This window comes from Gadus chalcogrammus, chromosome 18 (assembly GCF_026213295.1).
Source record: "Gadus chalcogrammus isolate NIFS_2021 chromosome 18, NIFS_Gcha_1.0, whole genome shotgun sequence".
Taxonomy (NCBI): Eukaryota; Metazoa; Chordata; class Actinopteri; order Gadiformes; family Gadidae; genus Gadus; species Gadus chalcogrammus.
The window spans coordinates 135,821-155,982 of NC_079429.1; the positions used below are offsets into that span (position 1 = coordinate 135,821).

A 20,162-nucleotide genomic window follows, 5' to 3' on the forward strand; every position below is an offset into this window, starting at 1 on the left:
TGGGCCGGTGTGTAGCAGCCCTAAGCCCCAGGCTGCCTAATGTGGAGCACAGAGAGATTAGCCTCAGAGGGCTTAGTGTCGTTGAGAGAGAGCCGGCCCCTCGCCGCCCACTGCACCCTGGGACGGCCCTCTGCCCTCTGCCCACTACCACTCTGCCCATTGCCCTCTCACTGGATGGACCTTCAGCTGGTGAGGGGGGGGGGGGGGGGGGGGGGGGGGTGGGTGTGTGTGTGTGTGTGTGTGTGTGTGTGTGTGTGTGTGTGTGTGTGTGTGTGTGTGTGTGTGTGTGTGTGTGTGTGTGTGTGTGTGTGTGTGTGTGTGTGTGTGTGTGTGTGTGTGTGTGTGTGTGTGTGTGTGTGTGTGAGTGAATCAGTCCACTGTGGTTTGGATTAGCGGTTGGCTAACTGAGTCTCAGAACAGGCATGAATGTATTTCCGTTAGCCTAGCTTGCTGTTAGCCTAGCTTCGTGGTAGCTTCGACTCCTTCCCGGTCTGCGTAGAGCGATATATCTTTACACTGGGCATGTGCTGGGTGCTTCTGGTGTGTTCGGCTAGGATTTCACTTTCAAATGACTCCCATTCTTTGGTGTGTGTGTGTGTGTGTGTGTGTGTGTGTGTGTGTGTGTGTGTGTGTGTGTGTGTGTGTGTGTGTGTGTGTGTGTGTGTGTGTGTGTGTGTGTGTGTGTGTGTGTGTGTGTGTGTGTGTGTGTGTGTGTTTACAGCCTGCAAGGTTTTGTGTTTTTCTGAGTTGGCAGTTGGACTGTTGTTAGAGTAAACTGAATGTGAAACGAAAAGCATTGGTAAAGGTTAGGTTCCCCAGAGGGCCGTAGGTTCCCCCCTGAGGGCCGTAGGTTCCCCCCTGAGGGCCGTAGGTTCCCCCCTGAGGGCCGTAGGTTCCCCTTAAGGTTGCTCCAGTTTGAGTTCAGGTGAAGGTTCCCCCAGGTTCAGGTGAAGGTTCCCGAAGGTTCAGGTGACAGTTCCCCCAGGTCCAGGTGAAGGTTCCCCCAGGTTCAGGTGACGGTTCCCCCAGGTTCAGGTGAAGGTTCAGGTGACGGTTCCCCCAGGTTCAGGTGACGGTTCCCCCAGGTTCAGGTGAAGGTTCCCCCAGGTTCGGGTGAAGGTTCCTTCAGTCTGAGTAAGGCGGTGTTCCTCTGCAGAACCTGGATGTGGGCGCCAGGCACGTGAAGCTCTACCTCAACAGCATGCTGGCGTACGACGGCGAGCTGGCCAAGGGCTGCGGCGACCAGGTGTTGGACTACAGCACCGCGGTGGACCTGATGCCCCCCCCGGCCCCCGCCACCAGCCCGGCGCCAGGGGGCAGCCCCCTGGGAGGGGGCAGCCCCCGGCGCCACGACGACCAGCGGGGCCCTGAGGGAGGGGGGGACGCGCAGGACGGAACGCAGATCGCCCCTCTCCCGCCCATCGTACCCTCCCCTCCACGCCACTCCCCCGCAGAGAAGGACCCCCGGGACCCCCTGGACCTCTCGGGGTCCGAGGGGCCTCTCTCACTCACTGTAGCCATGGCGACAGTCACCACCCAGCCCCCCCCCTGCAGGGCGGGCCCCCAGTGGCTGCAGCCCCCCAGCAGGGCGGCGCCGGAGAGGGAGCGGCCTCTCTGGCTGGTGCCCCCATCGGCCCCCCCCCCCTCGGGCCCCTCCCCCTCGGGCCCCTCCCCGTCCCCCTCTCCCACCCCCTCCCTGCTCCCGGAGCTGGCCTGTGACCCGGGCCGGGCGTGCCGGGCGGGGGACCGGGGGTGCGGCGCTCCGAGAACGGGTCTGGATCCCCCGGGTGGGGACCTGTTGGGGGAGGGGGGGCGCAGGGCGGACCGGCCCGTCAGCGGGAGGCGGAGCTTGGCCCGCGGCGCTAGCCCCGCCCCCACCCGGCAGACGGAGGAGCAACAGGGAGGCGATGCAGGTACCCCCCCCCCCCCCGGCGCTCCTCTGTGAGGGTTCTCTAGTTAGGGCTAGGGTTCTCTAGTTAGGGTCAGGGTTCTCTAGTTAGGGCTAGGGTTCTCTAGTTAGGGTCAGGGTTCTCTAGTTATGGCTAGGGTTCTCTAGTTAGGGTCAGGGTTCTCTAGTTAGGGTTAGGGTTCTCTAGTTAGGGTCAGGGTTCTATAGTTAGGGTCAGGGTTCTATAGTTAGGGTCAGGGTTCTCTAGTTAGGGTCAGGGTTTTCTAGTTAGGGTCAGGGTTCTATAGTTAGGGTCAGGGTTCTCTAGTTAGGGCTAGGGTTCTCTAGTTAGGGTCAGGGTTCTCTAGTTAGTGCTAGGGTTCTCTAGTTAGGGCTAGGGTTCTCTAGTTAGGGCTAGGGTTCTCTAGTTAGGGCTAGGGTTCTCTAGTTAGGGTTAGGGTTCTCTAGTTAGGGTTAGGGTTCTCTAGTTAGGGCTAGGGTTCTCTAGTTAGGGTCAGGGTTCTCTAGTTAGGGTCAGGGTTCTCTAGTTAGGGTCAGGGTTCTCTAGTTAGGGTCAGGGTTCTCTAGTTAGGGCTAGGGTTCTCTAGTTAGGGTCAGGGTTCTCTAGTTAGGGTCAGGGTTCTCTAGTTAGGGTCAGGGTTCTCTAGTTAGGGCTAGGGTTCTCTAGTTAGGGTCAGGGTTCTCTAGTTAGGGGCAGGGTTATCTAGTTAGGGTCAGGGTTCTCTAGTTAGGGTCAGGGTTCTCTAGTTAGGGTTAGGGTTCTCTAGTTAGGGTCAGGGTTCTCTAGTAAGGGTCAGGGTTCTCTAGTTATGGTTAGGGTTCTCTAGTTATGGTTAGGGTTCTCTAGTTAGGGTTAGGGTTCTCTAGTTAGGGTCAGGGTTCTCTAGTAAGGGTCAGGGTTCTCTAGTTATGGTTAGGGTTCTCTAGTTATGGTTAGGGTTCTCTAATTCAGCTACCAGAATGAGGTCCTCTGGGGTCAGTCCTCTGCTGGGCTCACCTACGTGTGTGTGTGTGTGTGTGTGTGTGTGTGTGTGTGTGTGTGTGTGTGTGTGTGTGTGTGTGTGTGTGTGTGTGTGTGTGTGTGTGTGTGTGTGTGTGTGTGTGTGTGTGTGTGTGTGTGTGTGTGGGTTCTAGACGAGCCCCTCTCCCTGGTGGCCCCCCGGAGGCAGCGGGCCCCCCAGGCGGGCCGCCAGCAGGACCACACCCTGCGGGAGTCCTGGGATTCCCTTCTGCGCTTCAACCAGTGCCAGCGCGGGCGCATCTCCAACATGGGCCTGGAGGGGGACATCTTCGACGAGTTCCTCCGGCGGCAGGGCCGGGCCCCGCTCCGGACCCCCGTCCCCGGGGACCCCCTCGCCCCCCCGGCCGCCGCCGGCCCCTCCCCGGGGGGCGCCCCCCCCCCGCCGTGTGAGGACGGCGAGGACGAAGCTCTGGCGGAGCGGGAGGAGGACTTCGAGATCCCGGTGCTGCCGCGGGGCCGCTGGCTGGTGGTCCACATCCTGTCCACCTGGGGGGACCGCCACTACGTGGGCCTCAACGGCCTGGAGGTGTTCAGCTCCAGCGGCGAGCCCCTGAAGCCCGCCCTCATCAGGGCCGACCCGCCGGACATCAACGTCCTGCCGGCCTACGGCAGGGACCCCCGCGTGGTGAGCAACCTGCTGGACGGGGTGAACCGCACCCAGGACGACATGCACCTGTGGCTGGCCCCCTACACCCCCGGCCGCAGCCACGTCCTGTACCTGGACCTGGGGGCGGCCTGCCGCCTGGCCATGGTCCGCGTGTGGAACTACAACAAGTCCCGCATCCACTCGTTCCGCGGGGTGAAGGAGGTGGAGATGGTGCTGGACGGTAGCTGCATCTTCCGGGGGGAGATCGCTAAGGCGTCGGGGACGCTGTCTGGAGGTGAACCCCCTGTTAATAGTGAACCCCCTGTTTAAAGTGAACCCCCTGTTTAAAGTGAACCCCCTGTTTATAGTGAACCCCCTGTATATAGTGAACCCCCTGTTTAAAGTGAACCCCCTGTTTATAGTGAACCCCCTGTTTAAAGTGAACCCCCTGTTTAAAGTGAACCCCCTGTTTATAGTGAACCCCCTGTTTAAAGTGAACCCCCTGTATATAGTGAACCCCCTGTTTAAAGAGCTAGTGAACCCCCTGTTTATAGTGAACCCCCTGTTTAAAGAGAACTGGTCTCTGGTCCAGGTGTGGACCAGGTGTTCCTCTGATGTAGTCCTTACTGGTCTCTGGTCCAGGTGTTCCTCTGATGTGGTCCTTACTGGTCTCTGGTCCAGGTGTGGACCAGGTGTTCCTCTGATGTGGTCCTTACTGGTCTCTGGTCCAGGTGTTCCTCTGATGTGGTCCTTACTGGTCTCTGGTCTAGGTGTGGACCAGGTGTTCCTCTGATGTAGTCCTTACTGGTCTCTGGTCCAGGTGTTCCTCTGATGTGGTCCTTACTGGTCTCTGGTCTAGGTGTGGACCAGGTGTTCCTCTGATGTAGTCCTTACTGGTCTCTGGTCCAGGTGTTCCTCTGATGTAGTCCTTACTGGTCTCTGGTCCAGGTGTTCCTCTGATGTAGTCCTTACTGGTCTCTGGTCCAGGTGTGGTCCAGCTGTTCCTCTGATGTAGTCCTTACTGGTCTCTGGTCCAGGTGTTCCTCTGATGTAGTCCTTACTGGTCTCTGGTCCAGGTGTTCCTCTGATGTGGTCCTTACTGGTCTCTGGTCCAGGTGTGGACCAGGTGTTCCTCTGATGTAGTCCTTACTGGTCTCTGGTCCAGGTGTTCCTCTGATGTGGTCCTTACTGGTCTCTGGTCCAGGTGTGGTCCAGGTGTTCCTCTGATGTGGTCCTTACTGGTCTCTGGTCCAGGTGTGGACCAGGTGTTCCTCTGATGTAGTCCTTACTGGTCTCTGGTCCAGGTGTGGTCCAGCTGTTCCTCTGATGTAGTCCTTACTGGTCTCTGGTCCAGGTGTTCCTCTGATGTAGTCCTTACTGGTCTCTGGTCCAGGTGTTCCTCTGATGTGGTCCTTACTGGTCTCTGGTCCAGGTGTGGACCAGGTGTTCCTCTGATGTAGTCCTTACTGGTCTCTGGTCCAGGTGTGGTCCAGGTGTTCCTCTGATGTGGTCCTTACTGGTCTCTGGTCCAGGTGTGGTCCAGGTGTTCCTCTGATGTGGTCCTTACTGGTCTCTGGTCCAGGTGTGGTCCAGGTGTTCCTCTGATGTGGTCCTTACTGGTCTCTGGTCCAGGTGTGGTCCAGGTGTTCCTCTGATGTAGTCCTTACTGGTCTCTGGCCCAGGTGTGGTCCAGGTGTTCCTCTGATGTAGTCCTTACTGGTCTCTGGTCCAGGTCTGGACCAGTTCGGGGACACCATCCTGTTCACCACGGACGATGACATCTTGGAGGCCATGTCGCGCTTCGACGAGACCTTCCCCAGCGAGGGGGGGGGTCCGGACGGCCTGGCCCCCGAGGAGGAGCTGCAGCGCCCCCGCACGGCGGACGGCGAGGGGGAGGAGAGACCCTTCACCCAGGCCGGCTTCAGGGAGGAGGACCTGGAGGTCAGCCCCCTAGAGCTTAAAGCGTTTGTGTTCCTGAGTGTATTTGACCCAGCTTGCCTTCAAAGTAAAAGCGCTTGTGTTCCTGAGTGTATTTGACCCAGCTTGCCTTCACAGTAAAAGCGTTTGTGTTCCTGAGTGTATTTGACCCAGCTTGCCTTCACAGTAAAAGCGTTTGTGTTCCTGAGTGTATTTGACAGAGGGTCTCTGTCCCAGGGAGGGGAACGCTGGTGTCTTAAGGGAACGGCCTCGTATTATTAGAAGTGTACGTTGAGAGTAATGTGCTTATGGATATCTATTCGTATTCCAGTTTGAATGAGTAAGGGCAAAGTATAAATAACCTAATGCGATGTGGTGTGATATACTGTATATCATTTCATTATAAAAGTTCTCATTGTAACGGTAAATTGTGGTATATCAAGAATCGATGAAGAGGCCAAAATATACGCCTATACCAGATCCTGGTAGTTTCATATGTAGACATATTACCCTGAACCTGTCTCCACATCCTCCAGCTGGAGCCGACTCTGGGCCCTGGCACGGCCTGGCACCAGCAGCCCGCCCAGAGCATGGAGCTCAATCCTGGGGTGTATACCGGCAAGAGTGAGTACCACACCTCCCCTCTAGAGAAGCACCACCTCACCCCTAGAGATGTGAGTACCACCTCCCATCTAGAGATGTGAGTACCACCTCCCCTCTAGAGATATGAGTATCACCTCCCCTCTAGAGATGTGAGTACCACCTCCCCTCTATTGAAGCACCACCTCCCCCCTAGAGATGTGAGTACCACCTCCCCTCTAGAGATATGAGTATCACCTCCCCTCTAGAGATGTGAGTACCACCTCCCCTCTATTGAAGCACCACCTCCCCTCTAGAGATGTGAGTACCACCTCCCCTCTATTGAAGCACCACCTCCCCTCTAGAGATGTGAGTACCATCTCCCCTCTAGAGATGTGAGTACCGACTCCCCCCTAGAGATGTGATTACCACCTCCCCCCTAGAGATGTGAGTATCACCTCCCCTCTAGAGATGTGAGTACCACCTCCCCTCTATTGAAGCACCACCTCCCCTCTAGAGATGTGAGTAACATCTCCCCTCTAGAGATGTGAGTACCGACTCCCCCCTAGAGACGTGATTACCACCTCCCCCCTAGAGATGTGAGTATCACCTCCCCTCTAGAGATGTGAGTATCACCTCCCCTCTAGAGATGTGAGTACCGCCTGCCCTCTAGAGATGTGAGTACCACCTCCCCCCTAGAGATGTGAGTACCACCTCCCCTCTCTAGATATGAGTATCACCTCCCCCCTAGAGATGTGAGTACCACCTCCCCTCTAGAGATATGAGTATCACCTCCCCTCTAGAGATGTGAGTACCGACTCCCCCCTAGAGATGTGATTACCACCTCCCCCCTAGAGATGTGAGTACCACCTCCCCTCTAGAGATGTGAGTACCGACTCCCCCCTAGAGATGTGATTACCACCTCCCCCCTAGAGATGTCAGTATCACCTCCCCTTTAGAGATGTGAGTATCACCTCCCCTCTAGAGATGTGAGTACCGCCTGCCCTCTAGAGATGTGAGTACCACCTCCCCCCTAGAGATGTGAGTACCACCTCCCCTCTCTAGATATGAGTATCACCTCCCCCCTAGAGATGTGAGTACCACCTCCCCTCTAGAGATATGAGTATCACCTCCCCTCTAGAGATGTGAGTACCGACTCCCCCCTAGAGATGTGATTACCACCTCCCCCCTAGAGATGTGAGTACCACCTCCCCTCTAGAGATGTGAGTACCGACTCCCCCCTAGAGATGTGATTACCACCTCCCCCCTAGAGATGTGAGTATCACCTCCCCTCTAGAGATGTGAGTATCACCTCCCCTCTAGAGATGTGAGTACCGCCTGCCCTCTAGAGATGTGAGTACCACCTCCCCCCTAGAGATGTGAGTACCACCTCCCCTCTCTAGATATGAGTATCACCTCCCCCCTAGAGATGTGAGTACCGACTCCCCCCTAGAGATGTGATTACCACCTCCCCCCTAGAGATGTGAGTACCACCTCCCCTCTAGAGATGTGAGTACCGACTCCCCCCTAGAGATGTGATTACCACCTCCCCCCTAGAGATGTGAGTACCACCTCCCCTCTAGAGATGTGAGTACCGACTCCCCCCTAGAGATGTGATTACCACCTCCCCCCTAGAGATGTGAGTATCACCTCCCCTCTAGAGATGTGAGTATCACCTCCCCTCTAGAGATGTGAGTACCGCCTGCCCTCTAGAGATGTGAGTACCACCTCCCCCCTAGAGATGTGAGTACCACCTCCCCTCTCTAGATATGAGTACCACCTCCCCCCTAGAGATGTGAGTAACACCTCCCCTCTCTAGATGTGAGTACCACCTCCCATCTATTGAAGCACCACCTCCCCTCTAGAGATGTGAGTACCACCTCCCCTCTATTGAAGCACCACCTCCCCTCTAGAGATGTGAGTACCACCTCCCCTCTAGAGATGTGAGTACCACCTCCCCCCTAGAGATGTGAGTACCACCTCCCCTCTAGAGATATGAGTATCACCTCCCCTCTAGAGATGTGAGTACCACCTCCCCTCTCTAGATATGAGTATCACCTCCCCCCTAGAGATGTGAGTACCACCTCCCCTCTAGAGATATGAGTATCACCTCCCCTCTAGAGATGTGAGTACCGACTCCCCCCTAGAGATATGAGTATCACCTCCCCTCTAGAGATATGAGTATCACCTCCCCTCTAGAGATATGAGTACCACCTCCCCTCTAGAGATGTGAGTACCACCTCCCCTCTAGAGATATGAGTATCACCTCCCCTCTAGAGATGTGAGTACTACCTCCCCTCTAGAGATATGAGTATCACCTCCCTTCTAGAGATGTGAGTACCACCTCCCCTCTAGAGATGTGAGTACCACCTCCCCTCTATTGAAGCACCACCTCCCCTCTAGAGATGTGAGTACCACCTCCCCTCTCTAGATGTGATTACCACCTCCCCTCTCTAGATGTGAGCACCACCTCCCCCCTAGAGATGTGAGTATAGATGTAGTAGAGATGTAGTAGAGATGTGAGTGCTGCGCCACCACCTGTTGATACGTTTATTATGGTTTCATAGTTTATAGGACTAATACTAGTTGTATCTATCCTCTTCTTCTACTGTATTTGTATTTTGAGGGACAGGTCATAATAATAAAATGTGAACTTGGTCTAGAGCTAACTGTATTAGCTCTAGCCAATCAGTGTTGATCTGTGTGGACCTCGCCATTCTACACCCCCCCGCTGAGTGCTCTGCCCCCCCAGGCCTCAGGCTGGAGCTGGTGCAGACCTGGGGGGACCCCCACTACCTGGGCCTGACCGGGCTGGAGGTGGTGGGCCGGGACGGGGGCAGTCTGCCGCTGGACCTCAGCATGGTGACCGCCTCGCCCTCCGACCTCAACCAGCTGCCCGGGTACGGCCTGGACGCCCGCACGCTGGACAAGTAAGACCCGAGGCCTCGGCCCTCATTAGGTTAGGGTTACACTGGGTCCTTTAGTGGTCTGATAGGGTCCACTGGGTCCTTTAGTGGTCTGATAGGGTACACTGGGTCCTTTAGTGGTCTGATAGGGTACACTGGGTCCTTTAGTGGTCTGATAGGGTACACTGGGTCCTTTAGTGGTCTGATAGGGTACACTGGGTCCTTTAGTGGTCTGATAGGGTCCACTGGGTCCTTTAGTGGTCTGATAGGGTCCACTGGGTCCTTTAGTGGTCTGATAGGGTCCACTGGGTCCTTTAGTGGTCTGATAGGGTACACTGGGTCCTTTAGTGGTCTGATAGGGTACACTGGGTCCTTTAGTGGTCTGATAGGGTACACTGGGTCCTTTAGTGGTCTGATAGGGTACACTGGGTCCTTTAGTGGTCTGATAGTGTACACTGGGTCCTTTAGTGGTCTGATAGGGTCCACTGGGTCCTTTAGTGGTCTGATAGGGTCCACTGGGTCCTTTAGTGGTCTGATAGGGTCCACTGGGTCCTTTAGTGGTCTGATAGTGTACACTGGGTCCTTTAGTGGTCTGATAGGGTACACTGGGTCCTTTAGTGGTCTGATAGGGTACACTGGGTCCTTTAGTGGTCTGATAGTGTACACTGGGTCCTTTAGTGGTCTGATAGTGTACACAATCAACATTGGAGAAGCCAGGTTCCGCATGACCTTGTCTATCTGGTGCAAGGTACCGAGTAGAACACACAGTACCATGACGCAGTAACATGACGCAGTAACATGACACTGTAACATAGTACTATAGAGTGGCAACGTCACGCCCCTTCCGGTAGAGCCCATGGGACCTATGAGATCGAATAATATGAATTTGTTTCAATGGAGAGAAATTAATTATGTTCTGGTCCCAGTCTTTATCTGCCCCGGATTACACATATGTTGTTTGTGGATTTAAATTATTATTTTTCATGTCAAGAGTTTGACCGTTTATTGTGCAATTGTTCAGTTAAAGGCTGTATAGAAAACACAATGAGAAAGACTACACGTCTCGTATGTGACGTCACGGTCCCTGCGACTGGCGTGGACAAGACCGACAATCTCCCCATCGGCATAACTGAAACTCTCCACATGCCCCGACTTATAATGGTTTTCATCTCTTTCGATGCTTTTATCCTCCCCTTGGAAAAAAGCGGTGAAGTGGAGCAGAGATCGCCATGTCTGTACCGGAGTTCAAAGTAAGGGTGGTGACGTATATCATTCGCGTCGAGAGCAACGAAGATCTGTAGTTCACAAAGCGGCCTCACACAATCTAATCAAACTTCTTCGTGATTTCTTTTAGTTTTCTTTGCATGAAAAATTATTTAAATCCACAAACAACATACAGTGTGTGTAATCTGGGGCATATAAAGACTGGTACCAGAAGATAATTACTTTCTCTCCATTGTAACCCATTCATATTTTTCGATCTCATAGGTCCCATGGGCTCTACCGGAAGGGGCGTGACTCCACCACTCTATAGGGAGTTTAGTTTGAAGAATAATGCCCAAATCCCGTTACACCCCTTGGCCCAAACCCTTAACCCTATACCGCTACGAAATGGGACCACAACCATTCAAGACCCAGTTACCGCCCGCCATCTTGCCTAGGATTTTTCTTTATTTTCCATTTTCTCGCAAGGTATTTTGGGAGCAAGTCACAACTGGAGCGTTGCAAGGGTGCCCATCGAAAATCTTAACTTCAAGGGGCTGTTGGCCCCGCCCCTCACCCCTTACCCGTCAACAAAACGGCTACCAGGACGACCCTCTGACAGAGAGGCGCAGACTGAGCCTAAATATAGCTGTCTCTATGTAACTGTCTCCCTCTTTCTCTCCTCCTCCTTCGTGTGTGTGTGTGTGTGTGTGTGTGTGTGTGTGTGTGTGTGTGTGTGTGTGTGTGTGTGTGTGTGTGTGTGTGTGTGTGTGTGTGTGTGTGTGTGTGTGTGTGTGTGTGTGTGTGTGCGTGTCAGGCTTGTGGACGGTCATAACCTCACCACGGAGGACCACCACATGTGGCTGGTCCCCTTCTCCAGCGGGGCGCCCCCCCCCACGCTCACTGTCTCCTTCCTGCGGCCGCAGCCCATCGCCGGACTGCGGGTCTGGAACTACAACAAGTCCCCAGAGGACTCGTACCGCGGGGTGAGCCCTAACCCTAACCCTGACCCTAACCCTTACCCTGACCCTGACCCTGACCCAGAGGACTCGTACCGCGGGGTGAGCCCTAACCCTGACCCTGACCCTAACCCTTACCCTGACCCTGACCCTGACCCAGAGGACTCGTACCGCGGGGTGAGCCCTAACCCTGACCCTGACCCTAACCCTTACCCTGACCCTGACCCTGACCTTGACCCTGACCTTGACCCTGACCCTAACCCTGACCCTAACCCTTACCCTGACCCTGACCCTGACCCCAACCCAGAGGACTCGTACCGCGGGGTGAACGCTGACCCTAATCCCGACCCTGACCCTGACCCTGACCCCAACCCAGAGGACTCGTACCGCAGGGTGAACCCTGACCCTAACCCTGACCCTAACCCTCACCCTAACCCTGACCCCGACCCGACCCTGACCCTGACCCTGACCCAGAGGACTCGTACCGCGGGCTGAGCTGGGTCTAGTCTCAGGGTCCGACTGGTCTACCCGGTCTGACTGGTGACCCGATCCGAGGGGTCCGACGGGTCTGACGGGTCTGACAGGTCTACCCGGGTCTAACCGGATCAGAGCAGGTAGACCGGATCAGACCGGGTCTGACCGGATCATGACAGGAGGTCGGCTGAGTTTCAGCCAATGGCAGGCTCTTCTGTGATACAAACACGTTCTTTATAGACATTAATATTGGATTATTGATGTGGAGCCAGGCAACCTTAGGATTTGTTTAATCTGTGGAGGAGGGAGTTTGACTGAACTTGTGTTTGCACTGGTTTTGGCATTTCTTCTTTATGGAATAGGTGAATAATGAGGGTAATATTGAAAATAATGAAAAAAATCTCATCTCTTTGTGATGCAACAATTATCAAAATGAGCCCACCAGTATCCTTAGTTCTTAGTAAATGGTTTCTTTGGTTTCCTGACTGTTAATAACGTGTTTGTCTGCTGCTGGCGGCAGGTGAAGGTGATCCGCATGTTTCTGGACGACGTGGCCATCTCCCCCGCCGACGGCTTCCTGATCCGTAAGGGCCTGGGCCACTGCCACTTCGACTTCGCCCAGGAGATGCTCTTCATCGACGTGCTGCAGAACCCCAGGGAGCCTCACTACCAGTAGGCAGAGCAGGGCCCGCGGCCCTCACACCCTCCACACCCTCCACACCCCTCACACCCCTCACACCCTCCACACCCCTCACCCCCTCACACCCTCCACACCCTCCACACCCCTCACACCCTCCAGACCCTCCACACCCTCCAGACCCTCCACACCCTCCACACCCTCCACACCCTCCACACCCCTCACACCCTCACACCCCCTCACACCCTCACACCCTCACACCCTCCACACCCCTCACGCCCCTCACACCCTCCACACCCCTCACACCCTCCACACCCCTCACACCCCTCACACCCTCCACACCCTCCAGACCCTCCACACCCTCCAGACCCTCCACACCCTCCACACCCTCCACACCCTCCACACCCTCACACCCTCCACACCCCTCACACCCTCCACACCCTCCACACCCTCCACACCCTCCAGACCCTCCACACCCTCCACACCCTCCACACCCCTCACACCCTCCACACCCTCCAGACCCTCCACACCCTCCAGACCCTCCACACCCTCCACACCCTCCACACCCCTCACACCCTCCACACCACACCACACCCCTCACACCCCCCTCACACCCTCCACACCCCTCACACCCTCCACACCACACCACACCCCTCACACCCCCTCACCCCCTCCACACCCCTCACACCCTCCACACCACATCACACCCCTCACACCCTCCACACCCTCCACACCACATCACACCCTCCACACCACATCACACCCCTCACCCCCTCACACCCCCTCAGACCCCCTCAGACCCCCTCACACCCCTCACACCCCCTCACACCCTCCACACCCCTCACACCCCCTCACACCCTCCACACCCCTCACACCCTCCACACCCCTCACACCCCCTCACACCACATCACACCCCTCACGCTACCCCACACTGTAGGATACGGGGTCGAACCCCACACTGACGGACACACAGGGTCGCACCCCACACTGTAGGATACGGGGTCGCACCCCACACTGTAGGATACGGGGTCCTACCCCACACTGTAGGATACGGGGTCCTACCCCACACTGTAGGATACGGGGTCCTACCCCACACTGTAGGATACGGGGTCCTACCCCACACTGTAGGATACGGGGTCCTACCCCACACTGTAGGATACGGGGTCCTACCCCACACTGTAGAATACGGGGTCGTCCATGTCTTAGCTATACCGTCTGTTGACATAACTGTTGACACGGGTCTCGACCCCAGGACCCTTAGGGCTGGGCGTCCACAGCCCGTTCCTGGCTCTGATGCGTGTCCTGTTGATCCCTTCAGAGGGGGCGGGCCCACACCGGAGCTGGCCAGCAGGGACTACGAGGCTCCCATCATGCCTTGCGGCTGTATCCTTTGTACCATCATGCTGGGACTCAAGGGATTAGAAACATGGGGTCCAGTTGAATCGCTGTGTGTCCTCCGTGTGTTTATTGAAGGACATGTGTGAGGGTTTGTTTCCTTCACCTCTGACCCCGCAGTCATCTTCCAGCTGCAGCTGCTGAGCACCTGGGGCGACCCTTACTACACGGGCCTGAACGGCCTGGAGTTCTACGACCAGAACCACCAGAAGATCAGCCTCACTGACAACAGTATCCAAAGGTTACCACTGATCGGCAATTATTCAATTCAGAGTCTTTATTTACTTTTGTACAATTTGGGCTCTTTGATGCACATTATTTTTTGGTAAATAGTTCAGGGTATTAGGAGAACAATACAATGAGCCCCATGGGTTAGGGTTAGGTTTCGGGTGAGGGTCATGTTTAGGTTTAGGGTTAGGGTTAGGTTTATGGTCAGGGTTAGGGTCAGGTTTAGGGTTAGGGTCATGTTTAGGGTCAGGGTTAGGTTTAGGGTTAGGGTTAGGTTTAGGGTCAGGGTTAGGGTCAGGTTTAGGGTTAGGGTCAGGTTTAGGGTCAGGGTCAGGGTTAGGGTCAGGGTTAGGGTTAGGGTCAGGTTTAGGGTCAGGGTTAGGGTCAGGTTTAGGGTTAGGGTCAGGTTTAGGGTCAGGGTCAGGGTCAGGGTTAGGGTCAGGCTCCTCAGGGCCAGCAGTCTTCCTCAGCCCCCCCAGACATCGCTGCGTTCCCAGACAGCGTCAACGTGCTGCAGGGTGTGAGCGGAGACGTCAGGACCCCCGACAGACTGGTGGACGGAGACAACAGCAACCTGGACGGACACCACACCTGGCTCGCCCCCGTGCTGCCCGGCCTGGTGGGTGGGGGGGGGCTCATGTGTTATGGTGGTCTTCTGTCTCAATGTAAGATCCCACGTGCATCGTCCTACCCCCTGAGCCGGCCCGTGTCGTGTGGCAGGTGAACCGGGTGTACGTGATCTTCGACCGCCCCGTCACCGTGTCCATGATCAAGCTGTGGAACTACTCCAAGACGCCGGCGCGAGGGGTCAAGGAGTTTGGGGTGAGGCCCTGAATCCAAAAGGTTGTTCTGCTCTTGGAGAACACCGAGCGACGGAGGTTCTTGTTCTTGTGCATCCAGCTGCTGGTGGACGACCTGCTGGTCTACAACGGCGTCCTGCCCAGCGTGGGGCCCGTGTCCCGCGGCATCCTGCCCACCTGCGACCCCGTGGTGCCCTACCACTCCATCCTGTTCACCGACGACGCCGGCATCACCCACCGCGAGAGGAACACCGTCATCAGGTACCACTGGGACCCCCCCCTTAGTGGGACCCCCCCCCTTAGTGGGACCCCCCCCCCTTTGTGGGACCCCCCCCTGGTATGGTGCATCACACCAGGGACGGCCGACTTGTCCCTTCAACACACAAGTCCAAAGCGGACGAGACCCCCCTGGAGTCAGGAGCCTCCGGGGGGGGAGGTGGGGTTAGGGGTTAGGGGTCAGGGGGGGGTAGGGTTAGGGGTCAGGAGGGGGGGTAGGGTTAGGGTCGGGGGGGTGGGGGGGGGGGGGTAGGGTTAGGGGTCAGGGGGGGTAGGGCTAGGGCCAGCGGTTCCTCCTGGTGGTCTGAGCTGTGCTCTTGTCCCCCCAGCCCCCGTGGCAGCAGGACCCCCCCTCAGTGAGTAGCAGCTCAGACCTCCAACCCCCCCACCGGCTCCCCCTAGTGGTGGACTGTAGTCACTTCACCAAATACCTCCTGTAGGACCTGGAGCCCCCTCCCCCTCATCCCCCCGCCCCATCTCCGTCTCCCTCTCTCTCTCCCTCTCCCTCTCCCTCTCTCCATCTCCCTCTCCCTTCTGTCTCCCTCTCCCTCTCTCTCTCTCTCTCTCTCTCTCTCTCTCTCTCTCTCTCTCTCTCTCTCTCTCCCTCTCTCTCTCCCTCTCCCTCTCTCTCTCTCTCTCTCTCTCTCTCTCTCTCTCTCTCTCTCTCTCTCTCTCTCTCTCTCTCTCTCTCTCTCACCCCCTTATGTTTTGCCCTGCAGTAACTTCGTGGAGGACCAGGATGTGAAGCTGACCAATGAGAATCAGATTGTTTATCACAACAAGAAGAAAGCGACTGCAGACCCGGGTGAGTCTGAGTCATGGCTGAAGCCATCGAACACGTTCCTCTTAACCCTTAACCCTTAACTAAACTCACCAACCTTTGGTTTCTTTGCGCCCGCTCAGCCCTGAGGCCGAAGACCTGCATGACGGACGCAGGGGGGAAGAGGAGGTTCTGACAGCAGCCAATCAGAGCCCTGGCCCCTCCCCTAAGAGGAGGTACTGACCAGCAGCCAATCAGAGCCCTTGCCCCGCCCCCTCCCCTAAGAGGAGGTACTGACAGCAGCCAATCAGAGCCCTGGCCCCTCCCCCTTTCCTAAGAGGAGGTACTGACCAGCAGCCAATAAGAGCCCCTCCCCCTCTCCTAAGAGGAGGTACTGACCAGAAGCCAATCAGACCCCTTGCCCCTCCCCTTTTCCTAAGAGGAGGTACTGACCAGCAGCCAATCAGAGCCCCTCCCCCTTTCCTAAGAGGAGGTACTGACCAGCAGCCAATCCGAGCCCCTGGCCCCTCCCCCTTTCCTAAGAGGAGGTACTGACCAGCAGCCAATCAGAGCCCCTGGCCCCTCCCCCTATCATCACGGCCACTCCCTCAGATTATCAAGACAGCAGGTCGCCGCCACTCGGGGGCCCCGCCCACGTCGCCAGGGTAACCACTGGGGCAAAGTGGCCCTGCTCTACTTCCTGCTCATCACCAGGTCATGTGACTCATGCTGTTGGCTGCACCCTCCCCACATGATTGGTTGGTGTTCACACACACACACACACACACACACACACACACACACACACACACACACACACACACACACACACACACACACACACACACACGTTCTCTTCACCAACGGTGCACCTGAAGTCCATCACCATGGCAACGAGCACACCCTCCTGCTGACTCCGCCCGTCGTATCGCTATGCAGCCGTCAGTCTGTCACCTCACAAGGGGAGCACAATAGACTCACTCTAACCACCGTATCAGTCTATACCCTTATTCTCTCAAAGTGACCTTTATGGATTCATTGTTTTCCATTAAAGAGAAAGATTTTTGCAGAATTATATGATGTTGAATGATTATAAATTGCCAGTCATGGTTTGGTCTAGCTGACGGATACATTTGATATTTTTAATATGCACTATTAAGATACCTCAAAGGGAAAATAGATTACAAATGGGGGAAAAGTTGTACTTGTAGTTCCACTACTTGTAATAGTTGTTTCTTTGTTTTCGTGTGGTACTGACTGAGGTAACTAAAACATGTGAAACATTTGACAGGAGGAAGTTCATTCACACATCAATAAAATGCAGTTTTATGTATTTCATCTCAATATGTTATCTTCTCTTCGTAGTTTTTTTCGCGTCAACATCTTATTTTTTTAGCTTGTTCATTCGTGTGTACATTGGTTGTAGGATTATTTAAGTGTTAATAAAAAATGGGGAACAACGTTTCTGAGTTTGTTGTGGACTGACAGCTCAGCACGAACAGGTTAGGGCTAGGGTTAAGGTAAGGGTTAAGGTAAGGTCGACCCTAACCCTAGGGGGCTAGGGTTAAGGTATGGCCGACCCTAACCCTAACCCGGCCGCTATGAGTTCATGCATTGTAGTCTTGAGAAAGTGGGTTGTGGAAAGATATTCATATATATTTATATTAAAAACTACACAACATGATTTATTCTTTTTAATTATATTCAATACGGGAAAAACAAGGAAGAACAGCTCCATGATATTCAATAATTGAAGCGTTTTAATCAGACTTTGTTCCGTTGAATAATGTCTGCTGGCTCCCATGTTAACAGCAGCAGGTGGTGGAGGGCTGACAGTGTTCTCCACCCTCAGCTCATATCTTTCCTGGGAAGGTTCCGTCCGCTCGCTGATCCTCCCACTTCTGGACCTGAGGAGGTAAAGACGCTGTTGGCTACGAACGGCAGAGACGCTGTTGGCTACGAACGGCAGAGACGCAATTGGCTACGAACGGCAGAGACGCAATTGGCTACGAACGGCAGAGACACTATTGGCTACGAACTTCCTCTGGTCCTTTAACCATTCTGAAGGGTTTCAAATCCACGACTAAAATGTGGACTATGAACTTCAAAACAATCGCTGGTTTGTGTTCTACCCCAATGATCACGCATGGTGAGTGATTTAAAATATATTTACTCACACATGAACATGCTACCGAAATAAAATCTCAATCTGATGGTCACAGTCCGCTCATCACTGTGTGTGTGTGTGTGTGTGTGTGTGTGTGTGTGTGTGTGTGTGTGTGTGTGTGTGTGTGTGTGTGTGTGTGTGTGTGTGTGTGTGTGTGTGTGTGTGTGTGTGTGTGTGTGTGTGTGTGTGTGTGTGTGTGTGTGTGTGATGTTAATGGTTACCCAGGACATGGGGCAGAGGGACTTGTACACCCTCCTGTACCAGTCACACGGAGTCACGTCCACTCCTTTGGCCGTCAGAGACTTCTGGCAGCGGTGGAAGTCTGAATGTAAAACAACAAGAGCCGCGAGGAAGGTACCTTTAGACAGCAAGCTTCACTTTGATGAGCACTATTAAAAAAGCATACTTAAAAGATGTACTCATATTCATGTATTGAGCTTAGCGAATTAACAAAAAATAGCATGCATGAATTTGTATTCTTTTTAGGAGCATTTATTTGATGATTTGAGGCTTACCCAGGTAGTTAGACCAGCAGTTCTTGGTCTGGTTCTGATTGGGGAATCTGGCGTCAAACGGAGCCGTTCGGTAATTGTCGAGTTTGGTTTGAATGTCCTCCATCTTCAGACCTAAAAAAATAAATAATAATAACATACATTTGTGAATGATAATAGACAATAATGCAAGACACCAATGAATTAAATGAGTTTGTTGTCTTGATTGAATAGCATGCTCTACAACAAAAATAGCTAGGCCTAGTACAGAAACGTGAGCCTGTCAGTCAACCACAAAGATGATTGACAGGTGTTTACCTCGAGCTCTTTCCTCCCTGTTCATTAACATCTATACGTGTCCTTATAACAAAGGTAACAACAGGTATTTAAATTGGCATGTATTTGATCATTATAATTAATACAATTGAAATTGAAAGATTCGATATGTCTGCCTATATGCTGTAGCAAGATATAGAAAGTAGTACCGAGTGTTTTACCTGCAGGACGCTGGTTCAGAGTGACGCTAGAACTCATAGCAGGTGAGACACGCAGCAGGTAAAACGTGCGGTCCTGCGGCGACGTGATGGCGGCCAAGGACACGCCCGAACGACTGACGTGAACCAGGCTGATCACAGGCGGCCGGTCTGATCACAGGCGGCCGGTCTGATCACACGCGGTCGGTCTGCGTCGCTTTGGATAGCCTCACACATAGCGTCATGTGGAAGCGTGAATATATTTAAGGGATAATGTATAGAACATGATGACCTGAACATTATCCGGAAAATAAGGCCCGACAGGGCGAACCTTCGCGTCGGCGATATTGCCCGGCGACGTTCTATCCCGCTTATTACACAACTACTTGCCAAAACGAAAAAATAACTTCGTTTAGGGTTAGAGCCGTGTAATAAATATATTTATTAAGGACTGTCTGTGTCTCTCTCTGTGCCTCTCGCTCTATCTATATATCTATATATCTATATATATCTATATATCTATATATCTATATATATATATATATCTCTATATATATATATATCTCTATATATATATATCTCTATATATATATATCTCTATATATATATATATCTCTATCTATCTATCTATCTATCTATCTATCTATCTATATATATATATATATCTCTATATATATAGAGATATATATATATATATATATATATATCTCTATATATATATAGAGATATATATATATATATCTCTATATATATATATCTCTATATATAGATCTCTATATATATATATATCTCTATATATCTATCTATCTATCTATCTATCTATCTATCTATCTATCTATCTATCTATCTATCTATCTATCTATCTATCTATCTAAAAAAGATAAGAAAAGCCAGATAGTTAGGGAATTAACCGGTTTATTATTCAAATAAACAGGACAAGTGAAGACAGTTTACCCGTTGAATGCCCAAAGCTCCCGTCACCTTCAACCATTTGTAAATGTGTAAATAAAAAAGAATGCATAGTCATAACAAAGACATGAGCAACTCTGAAACACGGAGAGCAGCATCACAACATCCCATAGTTAGCGTGCACTAAATTCATCCCTAGCTCCAGCCTCTTGGACTAACCTAGTTCACCTGAACAGATTGTCACTCTTTATGTCGGAGGCCACGTTGGCGACGCCCAAGTTAGTCCGCATGATAAAAGAAACATTTACATCAACCAGCGCAGAGTAAAGCAGAGTGGAGGTAGGTCCCCCCCCCAGAGTGGAGGTAGTGCCCCCCCCCCCAGAGTGGAGGTAGTGCCCCCCCCCCCAGAGTGGAGGTAGTGCCCCCCCCCCAGAGTGTAGGTAGTGCCCCCCCCCAGAGTGGAGGTAGTGCC

General features: G+C 53.6%; 2 protein-coding genes across 3 annotated transcripts; one reads left to right on the plus strand and one right to left on the minus strand.

Annotated features, from left to right (window-relative positions):
• Positions 1–174: 174 nt before the first annotated feature.
• LOC130371694 (katanin-interacting protein) lies at positions 175–19,227 on the plus strand. The gene is made up of 17 exons (XM_056577551.1): positions 175–189; positions 1,157–1,621; positions 1,709–1,913; positions 3,044–3,811; positions 5,249–5,457; positions 5,970–6,057; positions 8,765–8,942; positions 10,939–11,107; positions 12,075–12,226; positions 13,510–13,574; positions 13,707–13,817; positions 14,294–14,433; positions 14,535–14,636; positions 14,715–14,875; positions 15,610–15,695; positions 15,794–17,799; positions 18,043–19,227. The coding sequence occupies exons 1-16, from the start codon at positions 175–177 to the stop codon at positions 15,844–15,846; spliced, it is 2,967 nt and encodes a 988-aa protein (XP_056433526.1). The 3' UTR covers positions 15,847–17,799; positions 18,043–19,227.
• Positions 16,790–18,912, minus strand: LOC130371246 (cytochrome c oxidase subunit 6B1). 2 transcript variants are annotated; one of them, XM_056576953.1, is made up of 4 exons: positions 18,806–18,912; positions 18,333–18,443; positions 18,039–18,139; positions 16,790–17,557 (listed from the first exon to the last, which is right to left on the minus strand). In XM_056576953.1, the coding sequence occupies exons 1-4, from the start codon at positions 18,840–18,842 to the stop codon at positions 17,504–17,506; spliced, it is 303 nt and encodes a 100-aa protein (XP_056432928.1). In that variant the 5' UTR covers positions 18,843–18,912; the 3' UTR covers positions 16,790–17,503. The 2 variants fall into 2 exon arrangements, with proteins under 2 accessions (XP_056432928.1, XP_056432926.1); XM_056576951.1 differs by having other exon boundaries at positions 18,794–18,865.
• Positions 19,228–20,162: the final 935 nt, after the last annotated feature.